At 39.9% G+C, this 18,077-nt stretch overlaps 2 protein-coding genes across 7 annotated transcripts in view; both read right to left on the bottom strand.

Moving 5' to 3' along the window:
- The window catches only part of CDKAL1 (CDK5 regulatory subunit associated protein 1 like 1), a 652,416-nt gene extending 639,975 nt beyond the window's left edge, over window positions 1-12,441 (bottom strand). For 3 of the 5 annotated variants that reach the window (XR_011558700.1, XM_070747382.1, XM_070747383.1), the window contains exons 1-4: window positions 12,259-12,364; window positions 8,421-8,460; window positions 4,949-5,120; window positions 3,597-3,709 (exon numbers count right to left, since the gene is read on the bottom strand). Coding sequence is in view for 4 of the 5 variants with exons in the window: in XM_070747382.1 (XP_070603483.1) it covers window positions 3,597-3,709; window positions 4,949-5,115 (280 nt within the window). In the remaining variant the exon portion in view is untranslated. Of the gene's footprint in view, window positions 1-3,596; window positions 3,710-4,948; window positions 5,121-8,420; window positions 8,461-10,843; window positions 10,929-12,258 lie in introns of all 5 variants that reach the window. The other 2 variants (XM_070747381.1, XM_070747379.1) reach the window with 2 other exon arrangements.
- Window positions 12,442-15,108: 2,667 nt separating this feature from the next.
- The window catches only part of E2F3 (E2F transcription factor 3), a 49,901-nt gene continuing 46,932 nt past the window's right edge, over window positions 15,109-18,077 (bottom strand). For both annotated transcript variants that reach the window (XM_070749120.1, XM_070749121.1), the window contains exon 7: window positions 15,109-17,477. In XM_070749120.1, the coding sequence (XP_070605221.1) occupies window positions 17,212-17,477 (266 nt within the window). In that variant the 3' untranslated portion in view covers window positions 15,109-17,211. The remainder of the gene's footprint in view (window positions 17,478-18,077) is intronic.

Here is an 18,077-nt window from a genome sequence, read left to right as displayed (position 1 = left end):
ACCAAGATGTCATCCAGGTAGCACTTAAGTCTCACTGGGATGAGTCTCAGGGTAGCTGCAATGGCGGCCATGACCTTGGTGAAACATGTTGGGGTTGACGTGAGCCTGAAGGGAAGAGCTCGATGCTGCATGTATCTGCTTGCATAACTGAACCTCAAAAATTTGCGATGGGACCTAAGCTCTCTGGATGTCTGCTCTCCCAGAGCTTGTTGTCTGCCTGACTTAACCTTTGCCTTAGAAGGCTGCTTCCCTTTGCTCCCTTTGTGTGACTAACCCGATGCCTTCCTGGCTACTGAGGCCTCCGCCTGCTCTCATGCAGGGGAATGATCTGCTATCTTAAGGTGACGGTTTGTGCTGGAGACAGTGACAAGGAAGCTGACAACAGAGGCTGAAAGGTATAGAGGTGGTGGGCCTGCCAGACGAACCGGACTAGCCAGCACACACAATGGATTAATGCCCGTTAGCTAAGGTTCAGATGGTGGTGTTCTTGCCAGTCAAGCTGGGCTAGCCAACACACATAATAAATAGATGCCTTTTTGCTAAGGCTAAGGAGGTGGCAGTGTTTCCAGGCAAGTGGACTAATCAGGACATACAATGGATTAATGCCCATTGGCCAAGGCTCAGATGGTGGTGGTCTTGCCGATCAAGCCAGGCTAGCCAGCACACACAATGGATTGGTGCCTTGTTTGCTAAGACTCAGGAGGTCACAGTCTTTCCAGTCAAGCCAGGTTAGCCAGCACACACAATAAATTAATGTCATGTTTGCTAGGGTTTCCGGGAAAGCTCAGATGATGGTGGTCTTGTCCATCAAGTCGGGCTAGCCAGCACACACAATGGATTGATGCCTTGTTTGCTAAGGCTCAGGAGGTTGCGGTCTTGTCAGTCAAGCCAGGCCGGCCAGCACACACAATAAACTGATGCCTTGTTTGCTAAAGCTCAGAAGTTGGCAGTATTACCGGGCAAGCTGGACTAATCAGCATACACAATGGATTGAAGCCTGTTGTTGAAGGCTCAAGGTGATAGCGTCTCCAGAAAGTCGGAACTTTGCTAGCACATGTACACACAAATGTGCCACCTGTCCAGCGGATGGCATTCCCAAGGGAGCCCTGAGGTAGCCAACACCAGCTTGCCAAACAAGCTTGCTTAGAGGGCTGCTGCCTAGGTGAGGGAGAAGATTTAGGCCCCAAGATCAAACAAAATGGCCGACTGGGCTGTCAAAATGGCCACCGCAGCTATTGGAGCTATGCAAGGAAAACCGGAAATGATGGCCACGGGAATAAATAAGAACTCCCAAGGATAGTGCCAGTGGCTCCACTATCACTAGCAGTGTCCTTTTGGAGATTGAGGGACAAGGTGCAATCCATCGTCAATAAGTGCGTCAGTTGCGATGCTTAGTATCAGTGCACCAATCTCGGGGCAACTGAGGTGGCAAAAGACCACAGAAACTGCCCAGGGAAGCAAGGGACAAAGGCACGAGTTGGCAGTCACTAACTGGATCGGCAGCACCAATTATTGACTGCATGCCCAAAAAGCACTCTGGAGCTGTCAGAAGTTTCAAAACGGTCACCAAGGCTATTACGGGCTCAAGCAGCTAAGGATAGCAGACGCGGCTACAAGGGCTCCAGTTTGAAAATCCAGCAAAGTCCAAAAAGCTGCTCCGGAGGCTCCAATTCCACCTGATAGCAGCGGGGCGCGGAGGCAATGAGGCTAACCGCTGCTAGAGGAATGGCCTGATAGCTTTCTTCCTCTTATTTATTGAAAAAAAAATTTCCTTTTCTTTTTGAATTTCCTATTGAGAATTAGAAAAAATAAAACCTGAATCCAGGAGTCTGGATTTATTTATTGTTTGTTTGTTTATTTGAGTTACTCCTGTTCAACTTGCACACTTTCAGCAGAATGTCAAGGGGAATTGTTGGCATGGGTGTCAAGACAAAGGAGTGTTTATGCATATGTTTTGGGAATGCCCGATAGTGCAGGAATTTTGGCTAAAAGTGAAAGAGGATATCAATAGAATGCTAAATATACAATGGACAATCACGAAGAAAATGGCAGTACTAGTTAAAAGCAATGCGACGGGAGAATGTAGAGAAATAAAAAAAGCAGCAATAGAAAGCGCTCAGGCAGTAATAGTTTTGGGTTGGAAGGATGCGACAAAATGGACAATGCAAAATTGGTCTAGGTACATGGTGTACCATATTCAATTTGAAATTATGGATAAAAGGATAAATTCGGATAATGAAACTGAGTTGGGACAACTGATGGGACGGTGGGACAAGGTAAGACGATATATGACGAGCAGAATCCGAGACCAAGCTACAAGAAATAAATTGGAATCACTCTATAATATGTAAATAGATATAATGCTCTTGGGTCAAGTGGACTATACAAGAAACACCCCCAATTTGGTGGTGGGGTATGTGTGTGTGTCTGGGTGGTGGGCACATTTCACTATGCACTGTTTTATGTTGTGTGATATATAAATTTGTTAAAAATTAATTAAAAAAAAAAAAAGAGTTGGAAGGGATGTGGCAGGTCATCTAGTCCACCCCCACGACCCCCAAACACTATTTCGGACAGATGGCAGTCCAATCTCCCCTTGAAAGTCACAAGTGTTGGAGTGCTCACAACCTCCACAGGAAAGCTGTTCCACTGGTTGATCGCTCTCATAGTCAGAAAGTTCCTCTTTATTTCCAGGTTGAATCTCTCTTTGGTCAGTTTCCATCTGTTGTTCCTTGTCTGTCTCTCTGGTGTTTTGCTTTGTTTTGCTAGAGTAAATCTGCAACACAACTTCTTTTAGATCTGACTGACTCGGAAACTGGGTCATGCGCAGAGAGGCAAGGAGGAATGGTCAGAAAAAAACTCGACTCAGTAACTAGGCAGATCAGACTGTAGCAACTCATTCCTGGACTATTCCGCAACTACACTGGGGAGTCATACATTACATGTTTGATCGGTGGATAGATATCCCCCATTTTTTCCAAAACCTTCCAGTCTATGACATTCAGATTTTCCTTAGAAGACTAGGCTTGTATTGTCCAATAAGACTTTACTGATACACCTGTAAATCAAGCAAGTCTACTTGATCTGCAATAGAGTAAGCAACTGGAAACCTCTGCCACACCTGAACTACTCAATGTGTCTATTAGCTGACCAAAGAAAATGATTCCAACTACTCAAGGCACTGTTTTATTGTATTGATTTAATTGTTAAACAAACATGGAAGAATCTGTATCCTGAAAAGAATGTAAATGAGCAAATAGAAAGAAAACAGCATACAGTAGTACCTCTAGATACGAGCTGCTCCACATGCAAGTATTGCAAGTTACGAGTCACGACGCAAGCGAAATTTCTGTTCGACACCTGAGCTCAAATTCGGGATATGAGCCGAGCTTCCACTAGGTGGCGCAAGAATCCTTGCTTCTGGTTATCTTGGCGTGAAAAACAAAGTCTAAAGGCATTCGTTCGAGATGCGAGTTGATCGACTTACGAGCTCGGGTCTAGAACGAATTAAACTCGTATGTTGAGGTACCACTGTATTCAAATCTCGTTTTAAAAATAAAACATTTGAAAGAGATACAACATGTTCAACTCATTACCTGTTATATTGTATCCATAAGCAGCTAGCTGCCCAGCCATGTATTCGCCATCTGAACTATTATGGGAACATCCCCAAGTACGTATCCAAATTTTCTGTATACCAGGAATCACACTGTCAAATAAAAAAAACATAAACACGGTAAATTTCTCCATACCAAAAAATTTCCAGCGGTGATTAGAGATACCGAGGACCTCACAAACCCTAAAATATTGCCTGAGAAGGAAAGTATTGCAGTGCTTAGACAATGTAGAAGCATGAGTCAAAAAGTAATGCCATTTTATTTATTACAGGTAAAGTTTTTGATCAAAATTCCTGAAATTTTTCCCAATTATAAATTATAATATCATTTACGTTCTGAAATATTATGTTTCTTACTTTTCAGGTTTATAGACTCGCAAGGAAAATTCAAAATGGCTGCCCCCTTAAAAAAACTTTAGATCAGTGATGGCGAACCTTTTTTTAACTCGGGTGTCAAAAGGGTGTGCACCTGTGCAATAGTATGTGCAAACGTGCCCACACCCATAATGCAATGGGTGAACGATCCCCCCCCCTCCATGTCCCCCGCAATACACACAGGCCTCACTAAAGCCTCCGGACTTCCAGTAGGCCCCTTGGGTCATTTTTCGCCCTCCTGAGTTTTAAGCAAAGCCTCCAGAGCATGTGAATGGTGAAAAGTGGTCCCAAGGGGCCTACCATAGGGGCTTATATAGAGCGCTGGTGAGACCACATTTGGAATGCTGTGTTCAGTTCTGGTGACCTCACCTACAAAAAGATATTGACAAAATTGAACGGGTCCAAAGACGGGCTACAAGAATGGTGGAAGGTCTTAAGCATAAAACGTATCAGGAAAGACTTAATGAACTCAATCTGTATAGTCTGGAGGACAGAAGGAAAAGGGGGGACATGATCGAAACATTTAAATATGTTAAAGGGTTAAATAAGGTTCAGGAGGGAAGTGTTTTAATAGGAAAGTGAACACAAGAGCAAGGGGACACAATCTGAAGTTAGTTGGGGGAAAGATCAAAGGCAACATGAGAAAATATTATTTCACTGAAAGAGTAGTAGATCCTTGGAACAAACTTCCAGCAGACGTGGTTGGTAAATCCACAGTAACTGAATTTAAACATGCCTGGGATAAACATATATCCATTGTAAGATGAAATACAGGAAATAGTATAAGGGCAGACTAGATGGACCACGAGGTCTTTTTCTGCCGTCAGACTTCTATGTTTCTTTGTTTCTACCAGAAGCTTTTCATTTCAACCCTGAGCTGCAGATATTCAACTTTATTGGTACTGTACTTTGTATGGCAAAACCTTACTTCAAATTATAACAAAGGTAAATATGCACCTATCTCTAGGGGGAGGATCATCCACTTCCACGTTCTTTCGTGACTGCCGTTTTCGTACTTTAGGAATAATGTTTTTTCTACTGAAGTGACGATCAAAAGGCTTCGGATCTTGTGCCGACACAATATCTTCAATGTCTTCAAGGCAAAGGTCACCAGCAGCAATCATTTTTTCTGGGAGATAGAAATATAGGGCAGAAGAGGGAAGGCATAAAACAAGGATCTCTATCCCTGTAACAGTAGTGCACATTTATGGTATTCATATCTCCTCTCCTACAAACTCTGCAAGGATAACAGATCATTTTAAAGAGCCAAGAGCAGCAACTAGGAGCCGGGGTGGTGCAGCAGGTAGAGTGCTGTACTGCAGGCCACTGAAGCTGATTGTAGATCTGAAGGTCAGCGGTTCAAATCTCATCACCGGCTCAAGGTTGACTCAGCCTTCCATCCTTTCAAGGTGGGTAAAATGAGGACCCAGATTGTGGGGGCAATACACTGGCTCTGTTAAAAAGTGCTATTGCTAACATGTTGTAAGCCGCCCTGAGTCTAAGGAGAAGGGCGGCATAAAAATTGAATAAACAAACAAACAAACAAGCAAACAAACAAACAATTTGGTAAGTTCTCCAGCAAAAACTGCAAGAATGTCACACATACATCACAATATCATTGCCCAAATGGTACAAATTATGCAATTCGGATCAACCGAACCATAAATGCAAATTGCATATAGTACCTAGTGAGCTGCCATGCCCCCCCACTTCCTGCAAACCACCTGCTCATTCATGTCAGAAAATTGAGAATTAAAATAAGAATAAATGAAACCAGGGTTTCAGTTAACAAGATCAATCGGGGAAAGCCAATCTAATCTCAGACTGATAGAAAAATCACCTGTACTGAAAATCGGCACTGTATTTTAAGAACATGAAGATTGATTGATTGGTTTGTTTGTTTGTTTATTTATTTATTGGATTTGTATGCTGCCCCTCTCCGGAGATTCGGGGCAGCTAACAGCAATAATAAAACAATGTACAATAATAATCCAATAAATACTAAAAATGATTAAAAACCCATTAATATTAAAAAACAAACAAACGTGTTATGGTCCGGACTACCTAGGAACAATAAATTTAAAGCCACTATTTGCTTCTACTTTGTAGCTATCAGCAATAGTTTTACAAATCTGCAGAGAGTGCTTTTGCCTAACACACTAAAAAAATGGTGGGCGAGCCACATTTCTCAGACAGGGCTTTCTTAGTCTGCTGACAACATGATAGTAGACCCTGCTGGGTCAGGTCTAGTTAGGATACTCTCCTCCATTATAACAATCCTTCAATGTTGACCAGACCACAAAACCAAAGTATTAAAGTTTGTTGCAAAAATCAAAACCAGCAGCACACACAGATGACTGATTCAGCTGGATTCAATAACTCCTTTATAAACGTAACAGATGAATTTACAATACCATTAGCAGATTATTTTTTCAAGTAGTTACATACGGCAGAGAACAATTAGTTTCATTTCAGCAGAGTTCAGAGTGAGAGAGTATAGAATTGACTGAGCCATGCCAGTGGTTAGCTCCCATTGGCTGACTTAGTTGCTATGCCTATTTATTGGCTAACCTTGTTAACACAAAGGTTTTTAACACAAAATCATGCAGGACAATACTACTGGCAGTTCTCAACTTATGATCATAATGGAGCCCAACATTCTGCTGCTAAGCAAGATAATTCTACTCTCCCCCCTTATCATTTTTGGCACAGTTGTTAAGTGAATCACTGCAACTGTTAAGTTAGTAACTTAACACTTAACAGTTGTTAAGTGAATCTGGCTTCCCCATTGACTCTGCTTGTTGGAAGGTCACAAAAGGTGGTTACAGGACCAAGGACACTGCAACCCAGGGATGGAATTCAGCAGATTCTGACAGATTCTGGAAAACCGATAGTGGGAATTTTGAGTAGTTCGGTGAACCGGCAAATATTATCTCTGGCAGGCCCCATGGGTGGAGAGGGAATAGAGATTTTGCAGTATTCTTCCCCTACCATGCCCACTCAGTTACGCCCACTGGACCGGTAGGGAATATTTCTGAATTTCATCCCTCCTGCAACCGTCCTAAATATGAACCAGTTGCCAAGCGTACAAATTTTGACCACGTGACCACAGGGGATGCTGCAACAGTTGTAAGTGTAAAAACTGTCGTCAGTCACGTTTTTCAGTGCTGTTGTAATTTTGAACGATCACTAAATGAATGTTTGAAATTGAGGGCTATCTGTAGGTTTATTCTAAGATTACAGTAAGAGAAACTTGTAAGTCTGAATGCATTTCCCTTCTCCGTCCCTTTATCTACATGAGAACTGTTTGTGATTAACTCTGGCCCAGCTCCTGCCCCCAGGACTGAGGAGGTGGATGCAGGGGAAACATCAACATGTCATAGGCCTGTTTTGCTGCCGACAGAGTCAGACGGTGAATTGTCCTGTGCAGAAGGAAGTGACGGTGAGATGGAAGGGGGGGGGGGGGCTTGAAAGACACCCCAGGAAGAAGTCAATCATCCTTATCTTCCTTAGATTCGGATGAGGAATTAATGATAGACCCACGCATGCGTAGAGCTATGCATAGGAGTGAACAGCTTCAAAAGTATTATAGGAGATAATTGAGTCCACCTGTGGTTGGGTGGGGTTCAAGTAATTAGGGCTGCTATTAAATTGGCAACGTGCTGGCCTCGCAGTGTGGAGATTATCTGATCGTACTGGTTTGGACCGTGACTTGCTGTTTCAGGACTCTGTTGATTTTTCAAGACTTTGAAACCAAGGCAGAGCAAAGCGTGTGTGTTTCAACTCGTGGAAGAAGGAGGGCTGTGACGTTTCCTCACAGCTGCTAGCTAAGTACTTAAGGACTGTTTAAGGGGTTTTTACAGCCTACAAGTTTGTTTTGGGAAAAGTGCTCTTTGCAATACAAAAAGGGTGCTTTGTTTCTTTTGAATTTTGTGATAAAAAACATTGTTTTTGAATTTTCAAGTGTGTGTGTATCTGCATTTTTTATCCTTGAATTTTCGGGAGGCTCATACCATAGAGCCCAGCTGAACAAGAACTATGGAGGGTCTTGCCTGAGATGCTTTCTCAGATTACAGTTCTGCCTACAATGCTAAATTTCAACAATTGCTGGCAATTATTCAGGTTGGCTATGATTCTTAAAATTTGTCGTTCAAAAGCTAGGGGGTTCAGTACTTATAATTCTACCTGAATGAGCAACTGTACTTGCCAACAGCTACTAGATGCAGTCACTGGGAGTCAGGTGGCATAGAAATTTAAAAATAAAAATAAAAACAGCAGCTGTTTTTATTTTATTTTTAAAGTAAGAAAATAAATGATACAGCTGAATTGTTGTTCAGGACAAGAATCAAATATTTTTTTCAAAGTTAAATGGCAATCATATTGAAACAAAATTCAGTATTACTGATAGTATCTTCTAATAAAACCTTACCTTAATATTGGTAGGTGTTGGGATCTTTCAGCATTTTTTCCTGAAAGGAACAGAAGATTGTTAGCAGTGATCACCTATAGTGGAAATTGGACAGCCACCTGGCTTGGATGGTGTAGGATTTCCTGCTTCAGCAGGAAATAAATAAATATCACCAAAGAGAAATAAACAGAAGCCTCATTTTGATATTATTGGCAAAGGAAAAGTCTTTGGAGAATGCTCTTCCACAGTCTTTGCCCAGTCTCCAAAACTTGTGTGAGACCATGGCCTTCTCACACTGCTTCTGGGAGGTCCAGAGTAGTGGTGGGTTGCTGCCCATTCAGACCAGTTCTCCCATACCGGTGGTGGAAATTTGCCCTCGCCTGATGAATCCGCAGTGATGGCCGCCTGGCCATGCCCCCAAACCAGTTCTTTTGTCATCACTCCATGCAATCAGCTTGTGAGATGTGATGAGACGCTCCCGCAAAACACATACTTTCAACACAATGTGAACTGATAGAGAAGATAAGTACAACCCACCCTTGGTCCAGAGGCTCTGCAAAAATACACCCCATTCTTGCCCAACCTCTGCAGCTTCTGAAAATCAAGTAAAATGGGGCACGCTTTCAAAAATAGTTCTTGAATCTTAGTGAATATTAGTGTGCTACACAAAACATTGTGGTGTGGCATCACTGATACATGTGTCATAGGTCCACTATCACTGGCCTATTATGTGGATACTTTACTCTTAAAAGTATTTTTAAATACTTTATTCAAAGCACATTTGTATGCTCTGAGAACCTTTGGCTTTTTTGAAATTTAAAACCACAAATAAATCCAAATCAATTAGCACTTTTTCCTTTAAATTTATAAGAATTAAGGTTAAAAGGAAACTGGGAATAGATTTTGAATAAAAATTATGTGAACACAAGATATGCTTTTAAAAACACATTAAGATAAATACGTATTCCTAGCCATATTTTAGGTGCAACTTCCTGAAACATTATTCTGTGTCTGGCTTCAGTGTTCCTTGATTTTTTAGAGGAAAATACATTTCATTCTTGAAGCTTAATGTTTAGCCATCCAGTGTATTTTGAGATAATTTCCCTCTTTTATGATTCTTTCACCACAATGTAAATATTTAGAACATGTTAGATACTATGTTATTGTCAGAGTTTTTATTATATGTACTGTATTGGATTATTTTTAATTTTTTGAAAATAAACTTTCCTTTTAAAAAATCAATTGGTTTAATGTTTTAAAAATACAAAATAATAAACCCACTGCAGATAGATATGAATAATTGGTATCTTTTTTTAACTTATTTCTTATAATGTCTCATTATGTGGAGGTTATCTTTAAATACAGCATCAACACACACTGTGTGTGCACTCTTAGAAACATACATTACATTGTTTGCTTTTGTTTGCATGAATCCCAGCGGCCGATAAGGTCCCACAGAGTTGGCCTTCTCCGGGTCCCGTCGACCAAACAATGTCGTTTGGCAGGCCCCAGGGGAAGAGCCTTCTCTGTGGCGGCCCCGGCTCTCTGGAATCAACTCCCCCCGGTGATTAGAACAGCCCCCACCCTCCTTATCTTTCGCAAGTTACTCAAGACCCACCTATATCGCCAGGCATGGGAGAACTAAGACATCTCCCGCAGGCTTTCTTATATTTTATGTTTGGTATGTATGTGTTGTATGGTTTTTAACAGTTGGGGTTTTCTATATAATTTTTATTATTAGATTTGTTCCATTGTTATACTGTTTTTATTACTGTTGTGAGCCGCCCCAAGTCTTCGGAGAGGGGCGACATACAAATCTAATAAATTATTATTATTATTATTATTATTATTATTATTATTAATTATTATTATTTTTCATACAAATATTTTTCCCCACTCATTAGTGTCTGATTTTCAGTAATTGCTTGGACACATCCCTGAAGTGTTTTGAACAATTTTATCAGAACTGGTTTGTCACTCCTTCCTTCCTAAGAGAAAAAATTGGCCCAAGTCATCCAGCCAGCATTAATCTAAATACCTGCAGTTACTTGTATTTTAAGACATTTTAAAACAAATCACATTACTGACATACCTCCCCTTTTTGCGTTATGACTTTATTTAGCTGCTTCTCTAGGATAAGAAAATTGAAAGGTTTACATTGTATTTTGTGACTTTCAGTTGGCCTAATATATATCTTTTAAATGGATTTGTGATTCATTTTCCTACAGTAATTTATTTATACATTCCTTTACTTTATTTATAAATCAATGAATCAATAGATTCATGAAGGTTTACAAAACAGTCAACAGACTGAATACTTAAAATTTCTTAAAAGTAGCTCTTAAGACTGTTAAAAGGGATGGAACAAGTCTTAAACATATATTAGGCTTTAGTTCCGTCACCTTTAGCATACAGTGGCGCCAACAAAAAAAGTTACAACTCACAGCTTGCAACCTGGCCAGAATCCCCTTTACTCTAACTCCTGCATCCCAGGCATACATAGTACAGAAAAGCCACAGTCAGAGATACCTGTCAAAAACATAGGAAGGAGTGTACACCAATATGCTATGGGGGGTGCATTTTGCAAAAACATGTCACAAACCCCACTGTTATCATGAGCCTGACATCAGCTCACACAACAAATGGTGCCAGTTATATTTTCTGATAAAACAGTTTGACTAACTGGCGCAGTTGACAGTTTCTGGGTTTTTGTTGACCATTTCAGTACAATCTATCAATGAGAACCAAGTTGGCAAAGGCTGATTCCACCTCTTTGTATCCACTGAATGATGAAAAGTAAATGGGGGAAAATGAAAGTAAAGGTATGCAGTACTGCAGGCTCCTTCTGCTGACCACCAGCTGCCTACAATTTGGATAGTTCGAATCTCACCAGGCTCAAGGTCGATTCAGCCTTCCATCCTTCCAAGGTTGGTAAAATGAGGACCCAGATTGTGGGGGGACAAGATGCTGACTTTCTAAACCAGAGGTCTTCAAACTTGGCAACTTGAAGACTTGTGGACTTCAACTCCCAGAATTCTCCAGCCAGCATAGCTGGCTGGAGAATTCTGGGAATTGAAGTCCACAAGTCTTCAAGTAACCAAATTTGGGGACCCCTGCTCTAAACCGCTCAGAGAGGGGTTTTTAAGTGGTATATAAATATTATTGCTATGCTGCAGATACTCTAAACTCCTACTTTCTATCTTAAGGCTGCAATACAGTGATTGCATGCTACCCGGGGAATTCTGAGAGTTGAAATCCACCCATCTCTACAAGTTGTTAACTGTAACAAACGCAGTGTTAAAGTGCTGAGCGACCCACCTGTCACAGATAAAGAGGGCATTTTAGCAAAATTTAATTGCCTTCGCTCCAACATCGGTGTCATCCATTTCGATTGTCTGATATATCTGATCATATATGCCGTCCAGTCGTTTGGGATGGCTAGAGACCACATAAGATAGATTTTCTCCATCTGTTTGAGAGATAAGGAATCCCTCGCTTCGCCACCAATCGGGTGAGATCCCAGGAAGGGATTTTCCCACTAAACCAGGGGTCTCCAATCTTGGCAACGTTAAGGCTTCTGGACTACAACTCCCAGAATTCCTCAGTCACCTTTGCTTTGCTTTGCTGGCTGAGGAATTCTGGAAGTTGAAGTCCACAAGTCTTAAAGTTGCCAAGCTTGGAGAGCCCTGCCCTAAACGAGAAGAAACCAGCGCATCTCATCCATCGGTGGACCGGACTGAAACGCAACACAATACCGGGCTAAGCTATTCTTCAGCCCACAGAAGACGAGATCTAACCTCTCCTTCCCGGCCGGCGGTGCGCGGACAGCAGCGGCAACCCTAACAAGCAAGCCGCTTACCTGAAAGCTCTCTAGCTCAGCTCCGAGCAGCCCCGAGTGCACCGCGCCATGATGCAGCCACGCCCTTTCCCGCGTCACAGGAAGACGTTGCGACGGTACGGTGGAGGGAACAAACTTGGCTCGTTTTTTCCCCCTCCTGCTTCGCGAAAGTTAGAACAAGTTCACTCTTTTCCTCGGGCGAATGCGCACTGTGGATTAAATGGAAACTATGAAAAAGGCATCCCGTTGGGGGAGGGGGGGGGAATTTAAAAAAACAAAACAACTCAGAGCTCAAGGAGCTTCCTGGATGAAGAGCGAAACGTCTTCAAAGAAAACGTTTTATTGTAAGCCGCCCAGACTCCCTAAGAAGTTGGGCGGCATATAATAATGAGGAGGAGGAGAAGATGCATAAGTGCACAAGCGTCCTGTCCCAATATTTCTTACTAGTATCATGTATATAAACATTGTTATATCTTTGCATACTACCAATATGTACTTGACAAAATAAATAAAGATGATGATGATGATAATAATAATAATAATAATGACAACAACCAGGTCATAATAATAATATTTAATAATAATAATAATAATAATAATAATAATAATAATAATAATAATAATAATAATAATAATAATAATAATAATAATAATAATAACAACAACCAGGTGCCTCCGGAAAAAGTTTATTTGGGACAACCCTGACCTGGATTGACTTGAGAATCTCCATAGACATCAAGTCTCAGGGGGAAAGTTGGTTTTTAGGCAGTATGAATTGATCTACTCCTGCATCTGCCTATGTTGAATGAGAGCCAATAGTACAAAAATAGGATTTTAGCTTTCGTTTATACACAGGGCTCTTCAACCTTGGCTACTTTAAGACTTGTGGACTTCAACTCCCAGAATTCCTCAGCCAGCTTCTGGGAGTTGAATTCTGGGAGTTGAAGTCCACATATCTTAAAGTTGATTGATTTGAATTTGAATTTTTTCTTTTATGTACTTTGAGAGCATATGCACCAAAGACAAATTCCTTGTGTGTCCAATCACATTTGGCCAATAAAGAATTCTATTCTATTCTATGTCGAGCCACTTCCAAAGGACTCTGGGCAGCTCACAACCAAAAAATAACACACATAATTTAATATTAAAACCGCTTAAAAAGTTCAAGACAATTTAAAAACAACAATTAAAAATAGTTTTTAAAAAAACATACATGCCATTAATGGCTGGTCTCCAACCTTGGCAACATAATAAGTTGCCACGGTTGGAGACCCGTGGTTTATAAGCTTGAGGGAGGTGGGGGAGATGACCATGAAGAAGGAATCCCAAAGGTGTTTTTTTTTTTCAAACAGCAACTGGACTAGGTTTTTTTTCCCCTGAAAAATGTTTCCTTCTCACCCAAGAAGCTTCTTCAGTTATCACACAATCTTTAAGCAAATCCAGCTACCCTACTGGCTTGCTTGTTGGAAGTTGCTGGAAAGTTGTACAGGGTACATTCCAAAAGTAATGCAATTATTATTTTTTAAGTAATTTATTGAACAGATTTGCACAAAAACTTATAATTCTTCAAAGTACTGTCCTTGGGCCTCTACACATTTTTTCCAGTGACTCTGCCATGACCAGTACATGCCCTGGAAGGCATCTTCGGGGAACTCTCACACGGTCTTTGTCACTACTGATTGGATCTCTTCTATGGGCAAAAACCCGGTTCCTTTCAGGGCTGCCTTAATCCGAGGGAACAAAAAAGTCTGCTGGGGCGACGTCAGGACTATGGTGGGGGCAGCGTTGGCACCTGGTGTTTGGCCAGGAACTCGCGGACTCATCGCACATTGTGGCAAGGTGCGTTTTTTGTCCATAGAAGAGATCCAATCAGCCGTGACAAAGACCTTGCGAGAGGTCCCCGAAGACGCCTTCCAGGGCGTGTACCGATCACGACAGTCTCTGGAAAAAAATGTGTAGAGGCCCAAGGACAGTACACTTTGAAGAATTTTAAGTGCTTGTGCAAATCTGTTCAATAAATTACTTTTTTAAAAAAATAATTGCATTACTTTTCGAACGCATCCTGTAAACAAAGAGCGATTGCAGGAACTGAGCTTGGCCAGTCTGCCGAAGAGAAGGACCAGGGGTGACATGATAGCAGTGTTCTAATACTTGAGGGGCTGCCATAGAGAGGAGGGGGTCAGGCTGTTTTCCAAAGCACCAGAAGGTCAGACAAGGAATAATGGATGGAAGCTAACCAAAGAGATTCAACCTGGAAATAAGGAGGAACTTTGTGACGGTGAGAATGATCAACCAGTGGAACAGCGGAGGTTGTGAGAGCTCCAAAGGAGACTGAACTGCCATTTGTCTGAAATGGTGTAGGAACAGGGGGGATTGGGGGTTGGACTAGATGGCCTACAAGGTCTCCTCCATCTCTAATAATAATCTAATCTAATTATACACTAGTTGGCAAATACCTGGATTTTTTGATCATGTGGTTGTAGGGATGTTACAACTGTCATAAGTGTGAGGACAAGACATGCCACTTTTTTCATTGCCTCTGTAACTTCAGAGTCATTAAATGGTTGTTAGATTGTTAGATCAAGGACTACCTGCAATTAAATAGACTGAGTTTTGTGGTAGCTACATGATTCCTTAATTTGTTTGTGTTGTATGAATGTAGACAGTAACAAAAGTTACAGAATTTATTATTTGTTCATTTAGTGAATGGCAAAAGTTACAGAAAAGCAAGTCTTACTGTTGCTAACACCATCTAGAATGGCCGGTCAACTTCTATATGATTAGGATATGTTGCTCATCACTTTGGCGACAAAATAGATTTGAAATAACTTGAAGCAGATGAAAACAATTATTCAGAGGGGAAAAAACTAATGCTGTATGTACTGATATAAAGCTTTATTGATTACCATTTAAAAAGTCAGTTACATTTAATAAGGCAGGGTCCCAGCTATAGAACAGGTTGCCTTTACAAATGAAAAATTATTTTTACTTTTTTTTTACATTATTTTACACATTTTAGAACTAACATACTAATCAAAGTATATTAAGGTTAGTGGTTTGCTTATACACTGGGGAAAGTATGTAATTGTACAAAATGGCATTTTATTTTCTTCCTTTTCATTTTATTCTACCCAGAGATCCTCTTCATATAATAAAAGTATTCATGCATACACAAACTCCTGTTTCTTCATATGACATACTTAAATACTACATTTTTTATTTACAGATTTAAGGTTTTATGGGTTTTTTTTAAAGAAATAACAAGTTAACTATAAAATACTCTGCAGGCTTTACAAATTCATTCCTATTGTACAAAACTCTTATATGACTATAGTTTAAGAACATACAACTTAAATAACCAATTAACTATGCACAAGTTTGTATACATATAAAACACACTTAATACTGTTTAACAGTTCTCAATGTGTTGCCTTTTTTTACACAATTATTTTCCAAGGCTCAATCGTACAACTTTCATACTATTACTCAGCCATTTCATTTGTGAGTGTCTGTAGCAGCATTTCAATGGTACCAGAAAACCTGCACATATATTATTTAAAACAAACATTTTAGAAATGTTTTAAGCATCATGTAGAAAAAGTAATGTATACTGCTTAAACTATTCAACTAATTAACCAAAGTGACAACATTTCATACAACTATGTTTACATGTATAAAGTCTATCTATTTTCAGAAAGCACATTATGTCAGCAAAGAGTTATCAATTAAAATTCAGCGAAGACAATCTTGACAAGTATATTATTTATACTTTGGGTGAAATGTCAGCTTTGTAGCAACTTCCAAAATGGGAAGTGAAAGCAACTAACCTTCTCAAATAAACAGCGAGTACTGAAAAAATGAAGCTTGGCTTAAATAGTATTTCTTAGCAAATAAAAAATAAAAACAAAAATAAAGCCCACAGTGCAATTCTAGTAGGCACTTAACACAGAGCCCCACTTCGTACCACAAACTTCACGTGCCAGTTCTATTGCACTTTGCAGACAGTGAAATTGAACTGTGCATCTTTATTTTCTATTCATAACAAGGGACTTCCTCAGCACGAGGTTTCTTTCTGGTGGGGAAAATAATCACCTTCAGACCTCTGAAGGTGAAGCGGGTTGACAATTACATGTAGAAACTGATACTACATGCAGTTCACCACCCAAATACAAAGACGGGTTGTATACTGTAAATCTAGCTCTTTGGAAAGAAGGTAAAATCCACCGAACTATTCTACAGAGAGCGCTAGAAACTAGAATCAATCCACATGGCCTACTCTCCCTTTCTAAAGCAGCTGATATGCACAACTATTTTTTTAAGGTTACTTAGAGGCTCTCCAGATACACAGTATTGCCTGGGGTCACCACCTCTATTTCACCTTGGATAGCAATATCTTTAAAGCCTATTCATATTAAAAATTATTTGAGGCTTATTAATGTCCTCAGTGATAGGTGAATGCTCGAAAGTGAAGCACAGATAAGAATTTAAATATTTCTAGATAACTTTGGAAGAAGTCTATTTCACATTTTTTCTTTGTGTATCTCAAACAGTTACTCTTTGAATGAAAAAACTGAACAGACATGTTTTACAGAAGGCACAGCTTGAAATCGTAAGGGAAAAAAAATGCTATTTTTGGCTAAAACAGTTCTTTAGCCCTTTAGCTCTTTACCTTTATGAAACGTATAGAAACAGTAAACCAGAATAAAATAGGCTTAGCCATTTCCTCCAATTCTCTGTGCGTTCTTTTGTAATTGCTAAATCAGTAGCTGCCTGAATTTGAAGTTAAAGTAACTCTGATTAGAAAGTCTGCCATTCTGTGTTTGTACTATGTTATGAAGTATTTTCATATAAATATGAAAAACTATACGTTCTAATTTTTGAAATGGAATAAGGGTTGAGAGATAAGATGGGAGATAGTGTGGAATGTCAGCAGGTATTCTGATTTGACTTTTAAAAAGAAAATAGAAACAAAAATCAGCTGCATAAAAATCCATCCATCAAGGCAGGTACTTTTTCAAAGTCATAAGCATCAAAGAGGTCACTAATCCCTTCTTCTTCATCAAGCCCAAGCAGGTAGTCTTCATGAAGTAAAGGAGGCAGCAAGTTTACAAATGGGCCATCAAGACTTGAAGTAATTTGGTCCTCTGTCTGCTGCAAAAGGTTAGTGGTAGAAACTAATGGGGAGATGGACGTAGCATTTTCTGAACAGTCAGAACCTCCTGAGTTATCGGAGTTCAGATCTGTTATAAATAAAAGAACAAAATATCAAAACTTATACGAAAAATACATTGACATTTCACAACTTTACTACATATAAATGCTTTGCCTTCCAACCAGCTTATTGTGAAGTTAACTTTGACACCCATGGAAAGAGACAGCAGTCCAATACCTCCCAACCTTAGGAACTGCTTAAATCCAGGCGACCAATAGTTTTGTGGCATAAGCAGGATTTACAACATTAAGTGGCAATGCTAATTACAAAGGTAGATTCTTTGGGATTATCTCTTCCGTTCTGTAGAGTCTTGCTTAAGGAATTCATTGTGGTTCTTTAATTCTTTAGCCATGAACAACTATGACCACGAAACATGAACCACAAAAATGCACTATAATCACTAGATGGCAAGTAAGAGATAAACTACTTCTCTAGCAGCCATTTGGAGTTTGAACTTTTATCTGACAACCCTAACTTATATGCATATTTTATAGGTATAAACTGAAAAACCAAACTGAAATTCAAGCATTCCATGTTGCTTTCTATATTAAAGCACACACAGTATATTTATTTATTTATTTATTCAATTATTATATTGGTATGTGCTACATATAAAAGGAAACATATT

Source organism: Erythrolamprus reginae, chromosome 3, assembly GCF_031021105.1.
Source record: "Erythrolamprus reginae isolate rEryReg1 chromosome 3, rEryReg1.hap1, whole genome shotgun sequence".
NCBI lineage: Eukaryota > Metazoa > Chordata > Lepidosauria > Squamata > Dipsadidae > Erythrolamprus > Erythrolamprus reginae.
Note: the sequence above shows the minus strand (reverse complement) of the source record. Positions and strands in the feature narration are given on the sequence as shown.